The following is a 20468-nucleotide window of genomic DNA, read 5'->3' as shown; positions in this document are numbered from 1 at the left end:
ATACTATGCTAATTCTGATTTTAGAAATGCTAAGTGGAACCAACTTACAGGACATATAAACACATTTTAGACTGATATAGTGACTGTCCTTCCCGCTGTGTAAAGAAGTTAGCCAGAAAAGTTACATTACAGCATAACAAACAAGACCAGACAATTACATATGAGCAAAGTGACATCATACTGCAAAAATAATTTGTTTTTTCGTTGCATCACAACTGAGAATAGTAATCAGACATATGTTGTCTACAGCCACACTACGACAGACAGATTATTATGTTTTCCATACTGTACCTTCATTTTTTTCAAATTCATCCAATACTTTGTCCAGGTTACACGATTCTTCCTCAAAATAGTTCTCCATTTGTCAAGGAACTTTCAGGTTTAGATCTGGGCCTGTAAAAGAAGTGAGTCACGGAATTACTCGTTGTTTTCTGGAGGGGTGAAGATTTAGGACAAGATTTCTCAACTCTGGTCATAAGAACTCACAACAGTTCAGATTTTCAGGATTTCCTTATTAAAATGTAATTAACTTGGTCAGTAATTATTCCATCTGTCACACTGGTAAAATTCCTAAAAATTATGATATGCTGGGTTACATAAGAACATAAGTTACACTATTGTATAACATTGCCATTCTTAAACATAGCAACCCCCTTCGTCTTGGGTAATGCCTTGTAAAAATAACACATTTAGCACTGCCGAATTGTTTCATTTAAAAAAAACAAAAAAAACAACAATAGTAATAATATGAGTCAAACCCCAGAACACCCCACTTATGTCACATAGCTCATTTTTAAAGTGCAGCATAATAGAACTTGTTTACATGTCTGAGGATGCGGTTTTAAAGTGAGTACACACAAAAAAAAAAAAAAGCATGCACTTTGGCACAATTTGCCTACATGTTACATGGACTTCATTTAACTGAATGAACGGAATACACTCAATGGATGTACAATAGAACATGTTCCGTTGGAAAACATATTACGGAATGCACTATACTTATGTCTGCAGAAGGGCTGAATGTTGCTACAGAAAGCAGTGGGAGACATTTATAAAACCAGTTATCGGAATCTATGAAAGCAAAAACTGAGTATTTCATGCACCCCTAGAAGGAAAAAAAAAAAAAGTTAACCGTCATAATTATTTTTTAATAAGCCTTTGCATAGATTGTACACCAACACCCATTTGCCAGGGAGAACTCTGGTGGTTGCACAAAAAAGGGATTCCCAAATTTTGCCTGCTCATAAAATTTTGAGGGGAGACAGGCAATATTTTTCATATATTTTGGGAGCACCCTGGGGTCTGCCCTATCGCCAAGAATACTATTCCCCTGCTCTAGAGGTTGTTCTCCTACACCTCTCCCCCCAGTTCTCCTTGGGAGACCGCTACGTCATAGGCCATATATTTATCTCTACCAGAACCGTGATTGCCCAGGCATGAAGCACTCTCCAAGGTCATCTCCAAGGTCCAGCTGAGTTATGAGATGGAGGACCTAGGGGTACCATGCATGTCCTCCCACCCCACATGAAGTGGTTAATTTGGCTTGAATATACCTCTATGCACCCCTATTACACATGATTCCCAGGCCTTGCAAGGAGCCATCTCGCAATGATGCCTTGGGTCCTTGCTTCATGCTGCAGATGTGTTGTTTGTGATCATTGATTTGACCGACCTCACTGTAATTCTTGTTTTGCCTTACGTGTACGTACCGTACCCTTATCCCTTTCCTAGTGCTTTCTTGTATAACTCCTTTTATTTTTGCTTTCTGTACCCTTAATTGAAAAACTGGTAATAAAAGCTATTATTGAGGGCAAAAAAAAAAAGGATTCCCAAAAAAAGCTATAATATATATATATATATATATATATATATATATATATATATATATATATATATATATATATATATATATATATATATATATATATATTATACATATATATACAAGCTGCTACACCGGGGTATTTTACACCTACATATCCTGTTTTCCAGTGCTACCCCAGATTGCTTTATAGCTACTTTTAGGGGGCTATCAGACATATGTGCAAGAATTGTGGCTCTGGTAATCTGCACACTAATCAGACTCTATAGCACGATAAACTGCCCAATCAGTGTGCTAAGTACCGCCACTGCCATCTCCAAGCGGCTATGTCAATAAGGAGCACTGGCATGGAGCAGGAGTGGCTCTAATGTTTTATACACAAAACCAAAAGTCCATAGATTAAAAGTGCAAAAGCTCAATGACATCAAATAGTTTCAACTATACAAATTTTGAACTATAAAGAATAAGAAGGGATTGTCGTTGATAACAGAGATTTGTATCGGGGGGGGGGAAGGTTTTATTATGAATTCTCTGTACTGGGAGCTGTCTTTCTTGATGATGGGTTTCTGGATACACAGTTATAGAAGCTCTCAGGGGTCTCCGCAGGCTGGGAGGTCACTGCATGGCTGATAGTAATGAGAGAGAAAGGTGCAACATTGCCACAACTTGTGTGTCAGAGAGAACAATTCATGGGGCGTTTTCTGGAAGATGGATCTCATTACATAAGGTCACTTTCAGCATACCGCTCCTGGTGATGTGAGCTGAATAACATAGAGACCTATTACTCCACACAGAGGCCCTTAGGAGGACGACGTAAATTAATGACATCGGCTAAAATTAAACCACAGACCCATTTGCAATTCTCAGAAGAAAGGACATATAAAATGACACAGTAATACAGCGGCTTTATTCGGGAATCAAGGCCACGGCATCAGTTGGGAACGAGCTGTGCTCTGTTAGAATGAAGTAACACTACAGTGATCAAATCAGCAGAGGTGGGATACTTATGTCTATAGGATGTTGGTCAGCAACTCACATCCTGCAACCCTGCATTCATTTCACCTATGTCATTCCATTTCTTTCACTTTCACTGAAAAGGTCCAAGGAGTATTTAATGTAATATACCTGTGCCATGCATAAAGGTGGTTTAACTGACTTTAAAAGACATAGTCTGATATTTTAAAAATATTTTTAAAAATCCACTACAAGAACATTTAGAGAAGGTCACCACGGAGGCTTCCTCCCGCCATCAGTCACCTTTTGAAAATGTGCTACTAAAATACATGCGTTCTGTAAATCAGATCAACCAGTCAAGGGTGTGAAACTACTCGATGTACATGTCCCTATGGACGGTCTCACCCTTGCAGTCCCTGCTGTCTGTTACTCTTCCCCTCTCTCTCTATATTTACTGTACCCCATATTTTTTGAGAATTCTCAATAAAAATGATTGATAAAAAATAAAATTTTAAAAAAAGTGTAAAACTACTTCCTACAGGCAAACTGTAGTTCTATGGTAATTGCATGACTACAAGTCTCAGCATGGCCTGCCAGCTGCAGGACATACGGGTTGCTGTTCCACAACTGCAGGTGGCTTGCTTCTGATCCACAACTGCAGGTGGCTTGCTTCTGATCCACTAGTGCAGCGTGGTTTTCAGCACGCAGGTAGCAGTTGTTGCTTCTATGTGCAGCAGTTTCTAGCCAGGGAACAAAGCCCTCACGCTCAGTTTTATTTGAGGACCTGTTCTGAATGTCACTAGGGCACAGACATAGCTATACATAGGTGATGCCCTATATCAACGAATCCACAAAACAAGTCTGAAAGCATGCATTCATTTCTTATTTCTATAAGGCAGAGCAGCAATGGTAAAAGAACTTCCATACATCTCAAGGAGGGAAGGGAGGGCTCTCACGCATTCTGGAGAAGAGAGGAGGAGGGGACAGACTTAAGACCATAGACAATAGATGGCTTAGCAACAAAGGCCACATTTATAAAAATAAAAAATAAATAAAAAAAGAATTGCATACGTACTGTATGCTCAAGTTCAAATCACAATCACAGCTTCATGTGACTGTAATGTTCCCAAGCTTCCCATTGTTAAAGGCATCAAAGCATAGATTGCCAGATTTACGTTGACATTTTACCTTTGCAGCTCACCTATACCAGTCAAACAATATTTTTTATTTTTCAGAGATCACTACAATCATTTATAATGACCCACAAACATCCGATTTTGCAAAACAGTCAGTATCACAACTCTTTAATCATCCCTAATATCCAAAACAGTACAATGTGGCGCAGTCTTGCTCTGGCCATGTCCCACTACACTGATTGACTCCCTATTTCGCAGCTATTTATCCTCTAACCTCATTTAAGTCAACTACATAAGTACCAGCAAGGTTCCCAACCCACTGCATAACACATCACCGATTTCAAGGCATGTCAATTCATATTACAGGCATTTTGTAGCTGGTAATTCACTCAACCATGTAAATATGCTGTTCAAATGGCTACACGTCTACTTATACCTTATAAATTAAGGATGAATTTGTTGCTATGTTTGCATAAAGTGAGTAAACATTGCCATAAAGTTGGATGAATATTTTTCAATAACAGCAAGGCTACAGAGAGGTACATTATTTTACTTCCAGACCACATACAGAAAACCATTTTTTAACGATAGCATAAACGTTCCTATGTATATCTATATTTAAAGCATTTTAGATGTTTCCTTCCAGTTACACCAACACCCTCAGTGTATCCCTGGCAAGAGTGTCACATGCCTTAACCAGCGATTCATCCTCTATGCCCATATTCTGCCAACCACTACCACTGCAATTGTATTATACATCCTTGGAATTATGTAGATAACTAGAAATCACAGTTCTCTACTAATTACATGCTCCACTCTATAACCACGACCAGCTGCACACTACAGAAATTTCAACCAACTTTTTATGCCGAGCGATTTTACATGCGATCGATGGTCCGATCACTCGGTCCATGGACTGCATACACACTAGCCTTGTTTAGGACGATAAAGGGAAGAGCAGACGTCCCTTTAGCGACTTTTTACAGCCATGTTGTCGTGAGCAATGACTAATTTCGTACTCGCTGTTGTGGATCGGTCGGAAGTTTATATACACTGCCCAGCGGAAACGAGATTGGTGCGAAAATAATAAAACGGTACGACCAACAAAATGAGGCGACAATCGTCCATTTGGGCAGACTTTCGACCATCGTGTCACTGCACACAATGACCCGACTTTTGAACGAGCGGTCGTATGTCGGCTGATTGAGCCGATTTTTGGCCAAAAACTGTGTAGTGTGTACCCAGCTTAAGTGTAAAGGATTATACTATAAAGATTTCTATATAACCTAATTCACAGTCACATTCAATCAAGACTTTTCCACCCATTAAGTAATCTTCCAAATCACCTCTTGCAGAGAAAAGCAATGCTTTAAGTACCACCTCTGTACAAAGTTGCGTTAACCCTCTAACTATGGTAATTGGCAGTGTCCAAGTGTGCAACTGGCCAAGCCCTGTTTCTTGTCCCCCTCCCCAACTATATAATAATCTCACAGAAACAGAATGACCCTACGGAATGAACTATAGAGAGAACCAAACCAATGTCTCAGCAGTGCAAGGCAGCACTGCTAACCACTATGACAACGTGCAGATAACTGTATAAACTAAACACATATGCTGAGAACAGGCTGCCATTCATCCCATCATTTACTGTTTTAATACGACAGCATAGTTGGTATTGCATTTTCTGTCTGCACATCCAAGCACAAAAGAAAAACACTTTGTTAACATAATCACACGCTGTAAAATATTTAGCCGGTATATTAAACGGATCATTGAGCACAGCACTTCCTGTTGACCACATCCTGAAAGAGACACTACATAGTTAATAGGAGGGCATGTCACAGCTGGCAATATCAGCCATATGAAATAGCCTTGCGAAATGCAAGAATACCATCCTATTCAGTGCCAGGTAACTCAATACTATGTCTGTAATAAGATCATTGAGATGAATACATAACGTACTCAATCAACTCTATTTAGTTAAATATTGAAATGAACATGGGCTTGTACACAAAGAAGACTAATTTCTCCTCATAGTCTGAATAACCAATCAACTGTCATCAAATTGATATAAACAACTAAACACCAGCTGCTTGGAAGAAGAACAAAATGTTCATCCAGAATGAGACTAGACCGCACTATTCCAAGGATTTATAAAAACAGCAAGATCCATTCACAAACAAAACAAATACTCTCAGCTAGGAAACCTAACCTCAGCACAAGAATATAAGAGTACAAGAATGTCAGGAACTAAATGCAAACCCTTTGAAAAGCCAACATTATATATTAGAGATGAGAAAACCTGCATTAGCAAAATGTGAACAGACTGCATTTCTGCATAGTTGTCGTCTACCATATCAGCTGTATCAGATACACTGCAGGTGGGATTACCAAGCACACAGTCATTCCTATATTTCCTTGTGTTACTTTACCATTTCTGATGGTGACCCAACAGGTGGGGATCTCAACACCCTAAGTTTTTACAAGTATAAAGACCAGCACTTAACATAGAGTCTCCTTTGAGAAACCACCTAGGCTAGAAGCTTGGTGGTAGTCCCTCCAGAAATTACTCCTTCCCCTACAATTACAGCTTCAGCAGTGGCAGGACATGTAATGTGGCGAGTCCTGCAGGCAATTAACAGGTGAAGCTGCCCACAAAGATTCAATAGTTATCAACGAGGAGTGTGCTCCAAGAGCGGAACCCGACTAGATCAAGTGCTGCAGGTCCATCTCTCCACCACTAGGTGGCACACCCTGCCTCTGCCCATGCAGCTGCTGCTTTCAGAGCACACACCCCATTGTCCATTTTAATTGTTGGATGGAGCTACACATTGTGCAAAGGTTGGCCAATCTGCTTGTGGCGGCTAGCATAATCCTTTTAACACTAAAGCTCCAATACAGTAGAATCAAATATATTTAATTTGTGCCACAAAATTATAGTTAAAGCTAAGCTTGAATTGCAAACTGAAGACTCGTATTTACAAGATGCAACTTGGAAGATATTGCAATGAGGTCTGTGTGACACAGAGTAGCATCACCACCCCACACCTAATCTGTATGCAAGTCACAGGACATGGTGTTTGGTGACACACAGTGGGATTATAACAGATGCTTAAGAAAGTAAAACAAACATATTTGATTGGAAAAGCAGAAAAGAAAACACTAAGTAGCCCCATGATTCAGCACAAGGTAATCAGAGGAGGAAAGAAACCTACAGTTAATTGCTGCACTAAGTGGAATTTTTTTGTGTGGTTGCTGGTTTCCTCCTTTCTCTATAAACATCTCAGTCACATGGAGAAACCAGATCTGATAAACGGTTTAAAGGACGGACATATACAGAAATAACAGTGTATACTGACCTTTTTGTATTTAACTGTACTTTAGTACAATCCACATATAATGACCACTTAAAAGGTGACTGAACATTAATAATCACTCAATGGAATTGTAACATTCTGGAGCATTACAATACAAAATTGCACTACATCCATTTCCATATTTAGCAATATTGTGCAGATTAAGGTGGACATTGCAACATAGGTCCAACTGGATTTTATCAAAACAAGAAATGGGGTGGGACCGATGACAGCAACTTGTGCTTGTACAAGGTAATCAGACAACCTGGAAATGCTAGGCTCCCAGTTACAACCATTCTGCATCACTTGGCAGAGAAAAAAGATATAAATTATTGTGCCCACGCTTGGTGCCAACAGCGGCATCTTCAATTAAACAGTGTTGGCATAAGAGACTAGGATATGTAAAACATGACAACACTTTAATGCAACAAAACAGAAAACTGGCAGGGTATGGTTGTTTTTTTCAGATTGAAACCAACAAACAATACAAGTAAAAAAATAAATAAAATCAAATATATCAAATATAACAATTAAACTGAAAGGAATCAGAACATTATCTTAAAGCTTTGGGTTTTGTATTTGCAGAGACTGTAAGCTCCAATAGGGCAGGGACTGATGTGGGCGAGCTCTCTGTACAGCGCTGCGGAATCAGTGGCGCTATATAAATAAATGATGATGATGATGATGATGATGATGATGAATGGGTGATCATCATTTAATTAAACACTATACATTTAACGTAATAAATGAAAAAGTCTGGACGGACCAGTCAAATCTGTCCTCTCTTTTCAGCTGTTACATAATATTTATTCTTCTTTTTTTTTTTTTTAAGAAAAAGTTGAGAGGAATTCATACAAATACCTTCTCTATGCACCCATCTGTCTAACATGCATTTAGTAAGGAATACATTTAATGACACAAATGGAAAAATTACTGTTAACGCAAGAAGAACAGAAAATGCTTTAGGCTATTTCCTTAAACGCTGCTCAGAAGTGCAACATTTCATTAAAACCATTAGACAATGAGAGTAAATGTCTGATTGGTGCCTATTCTTTTAGAGCCATTTTGTACCTCGTTAATAATTAAGCTCCTGTTCACTGCTGCATTTAGATTTAAGAAAGGTGTGAATCACACCACTAGAAACCAACTTATTCTATACTGAATGTGCTTTGCATGTATCAAACAGCTCATAGAAAATGTGTAGCACTCGTGTGAACAATATCCTATTTCCTTCATTGTGTCCTTCAAATCACACACAAAATAACGGGACATAACATAATGAAGACAAGGCGACAATGCTGTACACTTTATAGTCACAAAATAAAACCAGATAAGAGAATGGAACAGTTTTCTGACAGCCCTACAGAGCACATCATACAATTCATAGGTCTCTGTACGTTCCTGGTAATGAGGACAGATATATCTACGAGAAGTGACATCCAGCAGTACCCAGCTACACAGACCCACCCTCATAATGACACACTCTGAATGGAGATGACCTCATCTAAACAATGACCTACAAAGAGTTGCCATGCGTGTGTTATTTAGCCAGACTATAATGTAGCGTGCCAGCACAGGAACAGTGTGATTCAGAGACACCGACTGTTACAAAGTAATGGGCCTATTAAGATCTGTGAGCACGCTTCTTAACAAAACGGTACAATCATTTAAGCTTTTACAAAGAGAATACTTGGGTTTATACGGCTGCTACTATTTTATGTATTTTGAGCACAACCCTGCAATATAAAACGATTAACGGATTAGAAGAAAATTCCCCAACAAGATGTTCCTGCAACTGGAGAGCGAAACAAATACAAAACGTCTATTACACTCTGAAGAGTTTCACTACAATTACATCCCTTATTAGCTTTGAAAAAAAATAAAAGTATTTATTTTGTAATAGAAATAGATACGTCATTATGATATCATTTGGGCCCGATGAAGTACACCCATTAGCAAAGCAGCCGCAGTAATATACTAAAGAATACGGGCTTTAAAACAAGTCTAGTGTGTGGGGCAGAGGGGTAAACACTTATTTTTATATTATTACAGGACACTATATTGTTCCTACTAGCAATATGTACAAACACGAGAAGAGATTTCCCTTAAGCTAGGTACACACTACACGGTTTTCGTCCAATAATCGGCTCAATCAGCCGACATGCGACCGCTCGTTCAAAAGTCGGGTCAGTGTGTGCAGTGACACGATAGTCGAAAGTCTTCCCCAAATGGACGATTGTCGCCTCATTTGGTTGGTCGTACCATATTTAATATTTTCATTCCAATCTCGTTTCCGTTTTGTAGTGTGTATAAGTTTCCGACCGATCCACAACAGTGAGTACGAAATTACAGTCATTGCTCACGACAACATGGCTGTAAAAAGTCGCTAAAGGGACATCCGCTCTTCCCTTTATCGTCCTAAACAAGGCTTGTGTGTATGCAGTCCATGGACCAAGTGATCGGACCATCGATCGCATGTAAAATCGATCAGCATAAAAAGTTGGTGGAAAAGTCTGTAGTGTGTACCCAGCTTTATACACCAGCCTCCCTGACCTCACAGGAGAGTACACAACTGACATCAATAGCTTGCAGCGAGGTGGTAAGCAGATTATATACAATGTCAAATATGTAAACTTGCTCTTCGTAAACTTCGGACATGGTATGGGAACTCATGTAATATCACTTTGTGGCTCTTCAAAGCATATTCGACTGTCATTTAGAACTTTGCTGCCCAATTGCCCGTGGACAGAAGGCAATTTTAAGGTTTTTTCGTACCCCAACTTCCCCATAGTCATGAATATTTGTTTGTTTTTAGAGTAAATGGGTAATGACATTTGTCCTTTATCATGAACAATCTGAATGCTGTTCTATGAAAAAGCTATGGACTGAAAACTTTTCTGCCATTTTTATGATTATTTGGCCACAGATGGCGCTGTTTCACTGGATCACATTGTAGTTTAATAATTCCCGCTAATGTTGACATCACTGTGGCGAGCATCGATTTCAAGTCCGATCAAGACGCCATCTGCACGATTTTTATTATGTTCTACTCAGAACTGCATGGGGGTCACATTGAAGTGCTCAGCTTTCCTCCCAAAAGATATACCGGTGGGTAAAATGACTGAGCAAATTGACTCCGACGTATGTGTGCATATACCTGAGGTAGAGTAATGAGATGTTAATCGTGGTGGTACTATTAGGCCATGGCTGCGGATTATGTGGGCGCTCTATGAATACAAGGATAACAATATGGCAGCAGGCAATCACATTAACAATAGCATTCAGAAAAATAAAGCTTCTTTGCACTGTAAATAACTGCGGCTTTATTATTTAGATTTTGTACATTTTTGTAGCCCTTGTAATACTTCTGTTCACTAACGCCTTCACATTTTACAAAGTATCAGGATGGATCATTTAGTTGACAAAGCCATCTATGGGACGATCTCATCAAGTGACTGTACGTGTTCCACTGCTGATTGCTTTACTTCTGTTGCATTAACCAGAGATTATGATCAGTGTGTGACATTTTAGACAATAGCTACCAAATCTCAGCTAATATCAACATCTGTTAGATTTTGGATATCAGCATTGGCACCCATTTCAGCTTTTAATTAAAAAATGCAATGATTTCAGCCAAAATTAAGGATCACAATGTCAGTGGAATTTATTTAATCTCTCATCTGAAGTCCATGCATTCTAGAATGACACACCCTACATGGCTATCTATACCAGTATTGCTTTTGACAATCAAATTACCACTAAAGTGTGTCAGTAACTTAATACATGTTTCTTGCAATTTGAGTAAACCCATGGACACCAAACAAACAAACAAAAAATTACAATAGAATGTATTTCTTTTATTATTACAGGCAATAGTAAAAGCTTCCGGAACTTTAACTCAACTGTCAGATATTTGGAGATTACAAATCTCAACTGCATGACTAACTCTGCTCTCAGCTCGTCTAAACAAACGTACTTCTCCTCTCAAGCCTCTAGTCCATGCCACCTCGTTTCACTCTCAGTTAACTTCACCTTTAGTGCCACAGACATTGCGGACTACTTCAAAGAACAATAAATATTCAAAATCAGACGAAGTGGACTTACTCCGTTCATCCTCACACCTGGTCCACTTGATCCAATCACGTCTGGTTTATTGCACACTCACTTCTCACACTAGTAGTCGATACCTTGACCAAATGATCAAACCGTTTCATTCATGGTTGTGCCATCAATCGCACACTCATTTCCATTCTCAAGTAATCCTCTCTTCGCCAATCCCTGCACTCTAGTGACCGATCAATGGCTCTAGCTGGAGCACCTTGTCCACAACTGATCCTTATTCTCACCTCTACCGATTAAACGCTCTTCGATCTGGATTTCACCCCAACACACTCCTCTCAGAAAGTGTATTCACAGAAGGAGCCAACGATTTCCTCGCACCCTCTACTCCCCCTGGAGCGCTCTTCTGAAATTACACTGTTGACCACCCCGTACTCCTGCAAATACTCCATATCCATATTACGGTACATAAATATTCGCTCATTTTTTCTTGAATCTCTATGAAGTGAGTAAAATAAGTGAAGATTTTAACACCAAACATCACAGACCCCAGGATCACTTGTACGCAGCCAGCCAGACACATTTATAGCAAAGCTCCAGAACTCACTGTTTATCCAACCTTTCAAATTGTCTTTTAGTAACCTGAACATTGACATTACACAGAAAAAAACAATACAAACACTCCATAAATCTTCCAAACCAATGCCGGATATCATTGGCTACAAGACCCCTGCTCTGTCACACAGTTGCCCTATTAGATTCTCCTGAATCTTCAAAAATACATCCCCAGAAGATTAATTTCTTTAAAGAAGGCTCCATGTTATTACACCAATTCTGACTTACAGAAGTCATTCACTTACCCCCACCAGTAATAATTATTCTGCTGCCTTACACCAAGTGTTCTGCACTCCTCTTACATTGTACGCTCATTTAGGAAGGGCTATCGTTACCTCCTCTTTCATGTCATTGTACACAACTGGTTTATAACATGATCCCCTAAATGTACAGCGCTGAATAAAATAGTTGGGCTTTATAAATAAAGGCTAAGAAATGCATTTTCATATTTCAATAATTTGAGGAAGGCATTTTTTCTCTCCACTCGTTAGCAGCAGTGTCTGTAATCTTACAATAACATATCTCAGATCATAGTTAACTATCAGCAATCTACTTTTATGACTCAGAAATGCACATTTGCAGTAAGACCATAGAAAAACGCGTTTTGCTTTAATTGTTGAACTTGCATTAAACCAGAGATGGGGGGAAAAGGAAGTCCTTGGGCCACATGGAAAACTCCAAGCCTTCGTCTGCAGTCCCAGTAACTTCCTATTTTTATTGTCAGATTTGTTTTTTGTAGCTTTTAACACTTGTTTAAAAGGCCTGCTTATATGTTATTACAGATAGGTGCCTCTTTCTTTGATTCAATGTATATTTTTTTTTATCTTATTACTGAGATTAAGAGTAAAGTGTGCCCCTTATGAAGGCTAGAAGGCCCCATGAGGAGCATCAGGTAGCCTATGGCTACAATAGACAAATAAAAGCTAGTTGGTGATTGATAGCTGTAGTTTCATTGCAGTTATAAATCATGGTATTTATGATTCAAGTGTATTATTGGATGGATATATACCGTATATACACACACACTCAGTGGCCACTTTCAAAGGTACGTTAAAGCAAATATCTAATCATGTGGCAGCAACTCAAGACATGGCCAAGAGGTTCAGTTGTTGTTCAGACTAAACATCAAAATGGGGAAGAAACGTGATCTAAGTGAATGTGACCGTGGAATGATTGTTGGTGTAAAACAAGGTGGTCTGAGCATCTCAGATACTGTCTCCGGGGATTTTACACACATCTGTAGAGTTTACTGAGAATGGTGCAAACCAAAAAAATCCAGTGAGCAGCAGTTCTGTGGAAGTGAAATCACCTTGAGGGGTCAAAGGAGTATGCCCAGACTTGTTCAAACTAACAAAATAAAGGTGACAGTAACTCAAATAACCATGCGTTACAGCAGTGGAAAGCAGAAGAGCATCTCTGAATGCACAGCTCGTCGAACCTTGAACTGGATGGGCTACAGCAGCAGAAGACCACACCAGGCTCCTTTCCTTTCAGCCAAGAACAGGAAAAGGAGCTTACAATGGGTACAGATTCGCAAGATCTGGACAGTTGGAAGATTGGAAAAACATCGCCTGGTCTGATGAATCTCAATTTCTGCCGCGACACGCAGATGAGGGCCAGAATTTGGCATTAAAAACACGAATCCACTGATCCAACCTGCCTTGTGTCAAGAGTGCAGGCTACTGCAGGTGGTGTAATGGTGAGGGGAATGTTTTCTTTGCACACATTAAACCCCTTAATATCAATTGAGCGTCATTTAAAAGCCAAAGCCCGACTACTGCTGCAGACCATGAGCATCCTTTTATGGCCACAGTGTATCCAACTGATACTTCCAGCTGGATAGCACACATCATCTCAAGCTGGTTCCATGAACATGACAATGAGTTGAGTTAACTCCAATGGCATCCAGTCACCAAATCTCAATCCAACAGAACACCTTTGGGATGTGGTGGAATGGGAGATTCACAACGTAAAGTGCAGATGACAAGTCTGCAGCAACTGTGCGATGATGTCATGTCAACATATCTCTATAAAATCTCTAAGGAAGGTTTCCCACATCTTGTTGAATCCATTCCATGAAGAATTCAGGCTGTTCTGGGTCCCACCCAGTACTAGAAAAGTGTACCTAACAAAGTGGTTACTGAGTGCATTTACAGCTTGATGGCATGAAAGTGGTCTATATTTTATGTTAGATTGCACCAAATTTAACAAACACTCTGCAACATTTTCATACCCCTGAACCGTCCCTGGAACAAGTCCAGACATTATAGTACAAGAACATACCTGTGACATTTACACTTTATACAAAAAACAAACCAGTCTTTAAACTGAAAAAAAGTACTCATTTGTTCATGGCAGTAAAAGGCTGCTTTATAAGCGGTGCTTTATGTCACTGTAGTTAACGGTCACCCAATGAAATGGATCTGCAACATCTTTGCATATAGGCACCTCATTCAAAGACTTGTTTTATTAATTTCTTTAAGTATATCTCACTTTCAGACAATTTTTAAGAAGACATTTGTGTCATATTTTATCACCTTAGGATACTTTTATAAACGTACCTTAGTGTTCCTATGTGTTATGTTAACCTGTAGCCATCACTAGATGAGCAAGAGTCTGCATCTATACCAAAATAAAATGGGGAATACGTTTTAATAAAATGTGTCAAGTTTGAGATAATATGGTGTATTATTAAAGTGCAAGTAAAAAAGCAGTTTCTTTAATGCTCCAACTGCTAGTCAAAGAGAGGTCATTCCATATTCTGCACACTACTATCTCAAAATGACAGGTTCGTATGGTATGTATTAAAAAGAAAAATGCACTGTTGTAATTACCTTTTCTATCCTCTCCCCAAACCTCAGGTTCCAAGGACATCTTTCTACACTACCAGAATGTTGCTGAATAAGTTTCCACAACTCATTTGCATATTGCAGGCCACTGGAGTTAGGAAGGACCTGTCAGCAGAATTACAGTAGAAAAGTAAGCATTTCTGGATCAAAAAGAAAATATGTAATGCAGACTAAACATTAATCACGCAATGCGCAATTTATAAGGACGAAGGTTATGATTAGCCAATATCATATTAAGACCAATAGCAACTGCTGTCTATGTTTTCTGTCCTAAAATCATCAAAATTAAAAATAAAGCAATTCCAGACATAAAAACATATTCATAAAACTTCTCTTTTCAAAAAAAGCTATTCAATTACGCACCTAACACTTGCAGCATTTATACTGAAGCGGTGAAAGGAACTTTGCAATGACAAAATGCTAAGGTTTCTTGTGATGAGTATTCAAACAGATTTTAAACATTTAGGGCTAGATTTACTAAGCTGCGGGTTTGAAAAAGTGGGGATGTTGCCTATAGCAACCAATCAGATTCTAGCTGTCATTTTGTAGAAGGTACTAAATAAATGAAAGCCAATATCTGATTGGTTGCTATAGGCAACATCCCCACTTTTTCAAACCCGCAGCTTAGTAAATCTAGCCCTTAGACTGGTTAGGAAACTGGCATGAATACTACAAGTCAAACACAATCATGTTTGGTGATAACCAGCAATTGCGCTAGTGGTCGCAAAAGGGGGGGTGCAATCAATGGAGCATCTATCATCCAATTTACACTGCCTCTACTCATGACTTCAGCAGCAAGCGGAAGTGGGGTTATTGGATCACCATACTCATGTACATGCTTTTACAAGCATTATAAACCGCTGGTAATCAGGGCCGGATTAAGGAAAGGGAGGCCCCCGGGCTAAGGGTACTGTTAGGCCCCCCCGTGAAGTTACCTCCTTCCTTTGTTCCACTCCCTGTAGCAATTACGCGGTGCGCAGTAATCTCCTTACTATGACTCATAGTCTCACTCTCACGAGATCTCCTCAGTAAGGAGATTACTGCGCGCCGCATAAGTCCTACAGTGACAGCAGGCAGTTAACAGCATAACATTTGCTGTTAGCTGCCTGCCATTTTCCTTGAACTGGTGACAGAGTCAGAGATCCGATAAATGCCGGGGGGGCCCCCAGCTGCCCGAGGCCCCTGGGCTGTAGCCCCTTTAGCCCTATTGTTAATCCAGCTCTGCTGGTAATCATGATCTTTTCATTATTTTTTTCAATATTCTTTTAACGCCACTTAGAGGGTCTTAAGTGTATTTATAAAAACTATTTTGCAAAACCAATACTTATAATGCAGGGTGCAGAGGTAATTGTTATCTCCTGTTCCTCCTGCTACTCCTTGTGAAAAGGGGGCAAGGATTAACTAAGGAAGTGGGTGGAGCTTGTAAGCAGGACCCACAGCACAGCCTTCTAAAAAGCAATAAATAATTGCAACCCAAATTAAAATTCCCAATTTTCCAACACCAACGCCATCTGGGGTACATCAAGAGCCAGTGCAGTTTTGACAAACAGTGGGCATTTTAACCAGTTCCTATTTTGCACAGATTTTTTTTTTATAAACATACCCCATGGCTGTTGTTTTTAGATCAAGATACAGCTCTGTTTCATTCTACAAAAACCAATGTATCTTTTAGAACCAGCCACATATTAAAGCAGCCATAAAACGTAAGGTTGGGTAATAACCATGCATCTATTAAATAAACAGAGTGAGTGTTCATTACCAACAAACAACTTACCTGTGAAATATTATGGAGAAAATAAACAAAACTTTGTACCAGACAAACCGGTAAACCTTGTTATGCTAAAAGCTTTAAGGATCAATAATAAACAGAAAAAAAACCTGAATGCTTGAAGGACACCTACATGGAACAAAGGTTGAAAAGGGGATAAATATGACATTAAACACAATGCTTTATTATGCTATAATCCCTATGCTCAGCCATCTGAATGCACATAATATTTACATAGTACAGGACTTCTTATAATACAAGAAAGGGCTGGGAGGGATAATCTTACAAGCATTTGTGAAGTTACACAGTCTCACTTAAAACCCCATCAGCTACTAATAAAAAAAAGCATATCTGGTGCAATAGATGGCAGGACTCCATGCCACAAGTCCCCACATCATCATCATCACCATTTATTTATATAGCGCCACTGATTCCACAGCGCTGTACAGAGAACTCACTCACATCAGTCCCTGCCCCATTGGAGCTTACAGTCTAAATTCCCCAACAAACACAGACAGAGAGGGAGAGACTAGGGTCAATTTTTGATTGCAGCCTATTAACCTACCAGTATGTTTTTGGAGTGTGGGAGGAACCCGGAGCACCCGGAGGAAACCCACGCAAACACGGGGAGAACATACAAACTCCACACAGATAAGGCCATGGCCGGGAATTGAACTCATGCCCCCAGCGCTGTGAGGCAGAAGTGCTAACCACTGAGCCACCGTGCATCATCCTACTACAACTCTGCAGGGAGGTAACTTACCCCTTGTGCCCACAGGGAAGTGGGGGGCAATGTCTCCAGCGCGCTCTAGTCCCTGCCCCTCATGCTGGTGGTAACCAGCCTCGTTGCCCTCCTTGCAGGTTACTTGCCAGGCACCTCCTCATGCCGGGCGGGCTGCACAAGGCTCCCAGGGCTTCTCCTGTTACACCGCAAGTATTCAGCAGAGACGGCCGGAGTGGACGAGAACAGGCCTCAGGCCCTGCGGTCTGTAGTCCGCGCCGTCCGGTAACTGCCTGCTGTGCGGCCCGGCTCCGTGTGCCCCGAGCTTCGCTGTCACTGCCATGTCCGGCCCGACAAGAGGAGAGGCGGGGAACGAGAGGAGCCGCAGACCAGCCGGGGACTACTAGCGCCCCCTGCCTGGGAGGAGAGAGCGCTGCAAGCGGCCTAGGGAACAGCGGGAATAATAATGTCTGAGCTCTGAGGGGAAAAGTTATCCACTGTAAGCAGATAATACATTACTGTTGTGTGTTCTTGTGATCTGTATATAGTGCAATATACTGTGATAAATACTACCCCTATCACTTTTTATGGATAATTTATTGGATTAATGGATAACGTTTTAATGGGTAATTAATAATTACTTTTCCTTATATTAATATGGTCATATTTATTCAATTTGGTTTCTATCTTACAGAAATATACACATTTGGAGATTCTAGATGTAAACAGGACATTCTTGTTTTTTTTATATAGCTATTAATGCCTTTAATTGTTATATTCAATAATTTAATACTTATAGGGGGGTATTCAATTGCCCGCGGGTTCGAGCGCGGAAAAACTATTACCGTTAATACGGTAATCTCTCGCTGGATTTCAGCTCGCAGCTCCCTGAGCTGCGATCTGAAATCCAGCGAGTAAATTACCGTATTAACGTTTTTCCGCGCAGAATTACCGTAATAACGGTAATCCTGCTCGGACCGTGGCATTTTCGGCAATCTCGCGGACAATTAAATATGCCCCATAGTTTCGGAGCCTGATTCATTAAGGGAAGTTAAGTAAAAAAATGAGCAAGGGACAAAACCATGGTAAAATACAAGGGGTGCAAATTAGTTTTCTATTTTGCACATAAGTTAAATACTGTCTTTTTTTTATATGTAGCACACAAATATAGACTTTTAAATTTTAGTGTACAAATAAGCTATCAAGTATTTGTTTCCTATAAAGTAAGTAGTCCAGCAGATTACTTACTCAATTTTTTACTTAACTTTCCTTAATGAATTAGGCCCTTTATGCATAGTGCTATTTATGAATCATGTCAAGGAAATGCTGTGTCAGCATAATGCAAACCAAACCCTAAAACAACATCAAACCAGGTAGAAAGAAAGTAGTTAGACTTTACTTTCGGGACATAATAAACTTATACTGGTATCTAGATCATAAACGGCTCTGAAATCTGTCCTAAAGAAGAAGAATTCTTTTATCATATTGTGGGTTTGTGGAGCCTATTTATAATAGGTTTAAATCCCCAGAAACCGCAGTTTTGTGGCTATTTATGAATATAAATTCAGAGTAGATATCGGAGATGTCTGCTGTGCTACCAGACTCTTCAATCACAAATCCAGTCCCCATAGGTATATACGGGAATTGCGATTTTGCCCTATTTATCAAGCTACGAAATTCGGAGTTTGATCTCTGAAGATGACGTTAGCCGTTATAACCCGGGCGAGCGATCCCCCCCGACAGGCTTCGTGCTCCCCTCATCGCAAATTCAGCCAGGGTGTGAGAACCTGTTAGTAAAGTGATTGCGATTGCATTCACCTTAATATAGATTATTTGCTGGGACAATCTCCTATCGGAGTCGCTGTCAATTTTAATAAATTGCGATAAGAAATTAAAATTAACGTGAGCAATAAGCAATTGTTCATAAATAGACCCCTGTATCTGATATGCTTCCCACTGTCTAAATATGTCAATTTAATTAAGGATATCGCAATGGCACTAAAACCGTAGCAACCAATCCGATGTTTGCTTTCACTATCAAACTTGCTCTAGATAAATTGAAATGGCCTGTTATGGTTTATTGCAGATACGCTCTTTTCAGTATATTGGGAAATAATTCTGTCCTGCCTGTTTTTTCATGTAGCACACACATATCAACTTTAAATTTCAGTGTACAAATAAGCTATCAAGTATTTGTGTGCTACATGAAAAAAACAGTCAGTATTTAACTTATGTGCAAAACAGAACACTCATTTGCACCCCTTGCAATGTAACATGGTTTTGTCCAGGAGACTGAAATAAGAATCCTCTTCATTTAAGATCCTTAATGAATCAGGCCCATAGTCACCTTATCTAATTTCACTGCGGTTTGCCTGAGAAAGAGCTAATAATGGGGTCTGGCTGAGGTGCATTGAGCCCTGATGTGATCCAACAAGTGGTGGAAATATTACCCAGCTGTTCAGACTGTCAGGTGTCACAAGCCAAAGTGTGAGATGGTAGCTGCCTGTCAGTAGTTAGAGCAACTGAACAAGAGGCGCAGTGTCTAACGCCCCCAGTGGTCACCAGGGACCCCTGCAAGGAGGTATGAACTTCGCTGCGAGAGACGTGCAGGTTGTGGTTCTCATAGTCACTGGCAAAGCAGGTAGGTGACTAGAAAGGTCACACAGTCCGAGGTCAAAGCCAAAACGGGAATGTGAAAGCTCAATCGAAATCCGAAGTGAAGTCAGGTAAAGCCAAAGGTCAGAGCCAGACGAATACAGCAGCCAAGATCAGGACCAAAGAGAATAGTAAAAAACTGAAGCTGAAGTCAAAAGTCGAAGTCAGGAGTCAGGAACGGGTAAGTGGAACAAGGCTGAAGCAAGGTAGGAACTAATACTCTGGCCCCCTAGGGGTGTCAGAGTCTCCTTTAAATAGGGGCGCTTACTAAGGATTAGGCGGTCAGTGATGTCATTGACTGCCAACACTGAAAGGAGAATCACATCCAATTGTCTAGCAAAGTGGCGCGCATCTGCAGAAGCCATCAGAAGACGTAGGCGTCGCATTGGGATGCACCCGGCCGGCAGTGAAAGGCGTCCATTCCTGCGCAGGAGAGAAGACGCAGGGACGGCGACTAACATTGACTTGGTGTTTCCTGCTGCTATGAAAAAACAGGTAGTCCCACCCAGCTATTACCATTATGGCCAAATCAT

At 40.1% G+C, this 20468-nt stretch overlaps 1 protein-coding gene across 3 annotated transcripts in view; it reads right to left on the bottom strand.

Annotated features, from left to right (window-relative positions):
* Positions 1–17662, bottom strand: part of ZFYVE9 (zinc finger FYVE-type containing 9) — a 47950-nt gene extending 30288 nt beyond the window's left edge. Inside the window, exons 1-4 of one of the 3 annotated variants that reach the window (XM_075182091.1) lie at positions 17323–17662; positions 14777–14896; positions 14504–14564; positions 292–393 (exon numbers count right to left, since the gene is read on the bottom strand). In XM_075182091.1, the coding sequence (XP_075038192.1) occupies positions 292–361 (70 nt within the window). In that variant the 5' untranslated portion in view covers positions 362–393; positions 14504–14564; positions 14777–14896; positions 17323–17662. The remainder of the gene's footprint in view (positions 1–291; positions 394–14503; positions 14565–14776; positions 14897–17322) is intronic. The other 2 variants (XM_075182090.1, XM_075182089.1) reach the window with 2 other exon arrangements.
* Positions 17663–20468: the final 2806 nt, after the last annotated feature.

The sequence above is a fragment of the Mixophyes fleayi genome, chromosome 8 (genome assembly GCF_038048845.1).
Source record: "Mixophyes fleayi isolate aMixFle1 chromosome 8, aMixFle1.hap1, whole genome shotgun sequence".
NCBI classification, from domain to species: domain Eukaryota; kingdom Metazoa; phylum Chordata; class Amphibia; order Anura; family Limnodynastidae; genus Mixophyes; species Mixophyes fleayi.
Note: the sequence above shows the minus strand (reverse complement) of the source record. Positions and strands in the feature narration are given on the sequence as shown.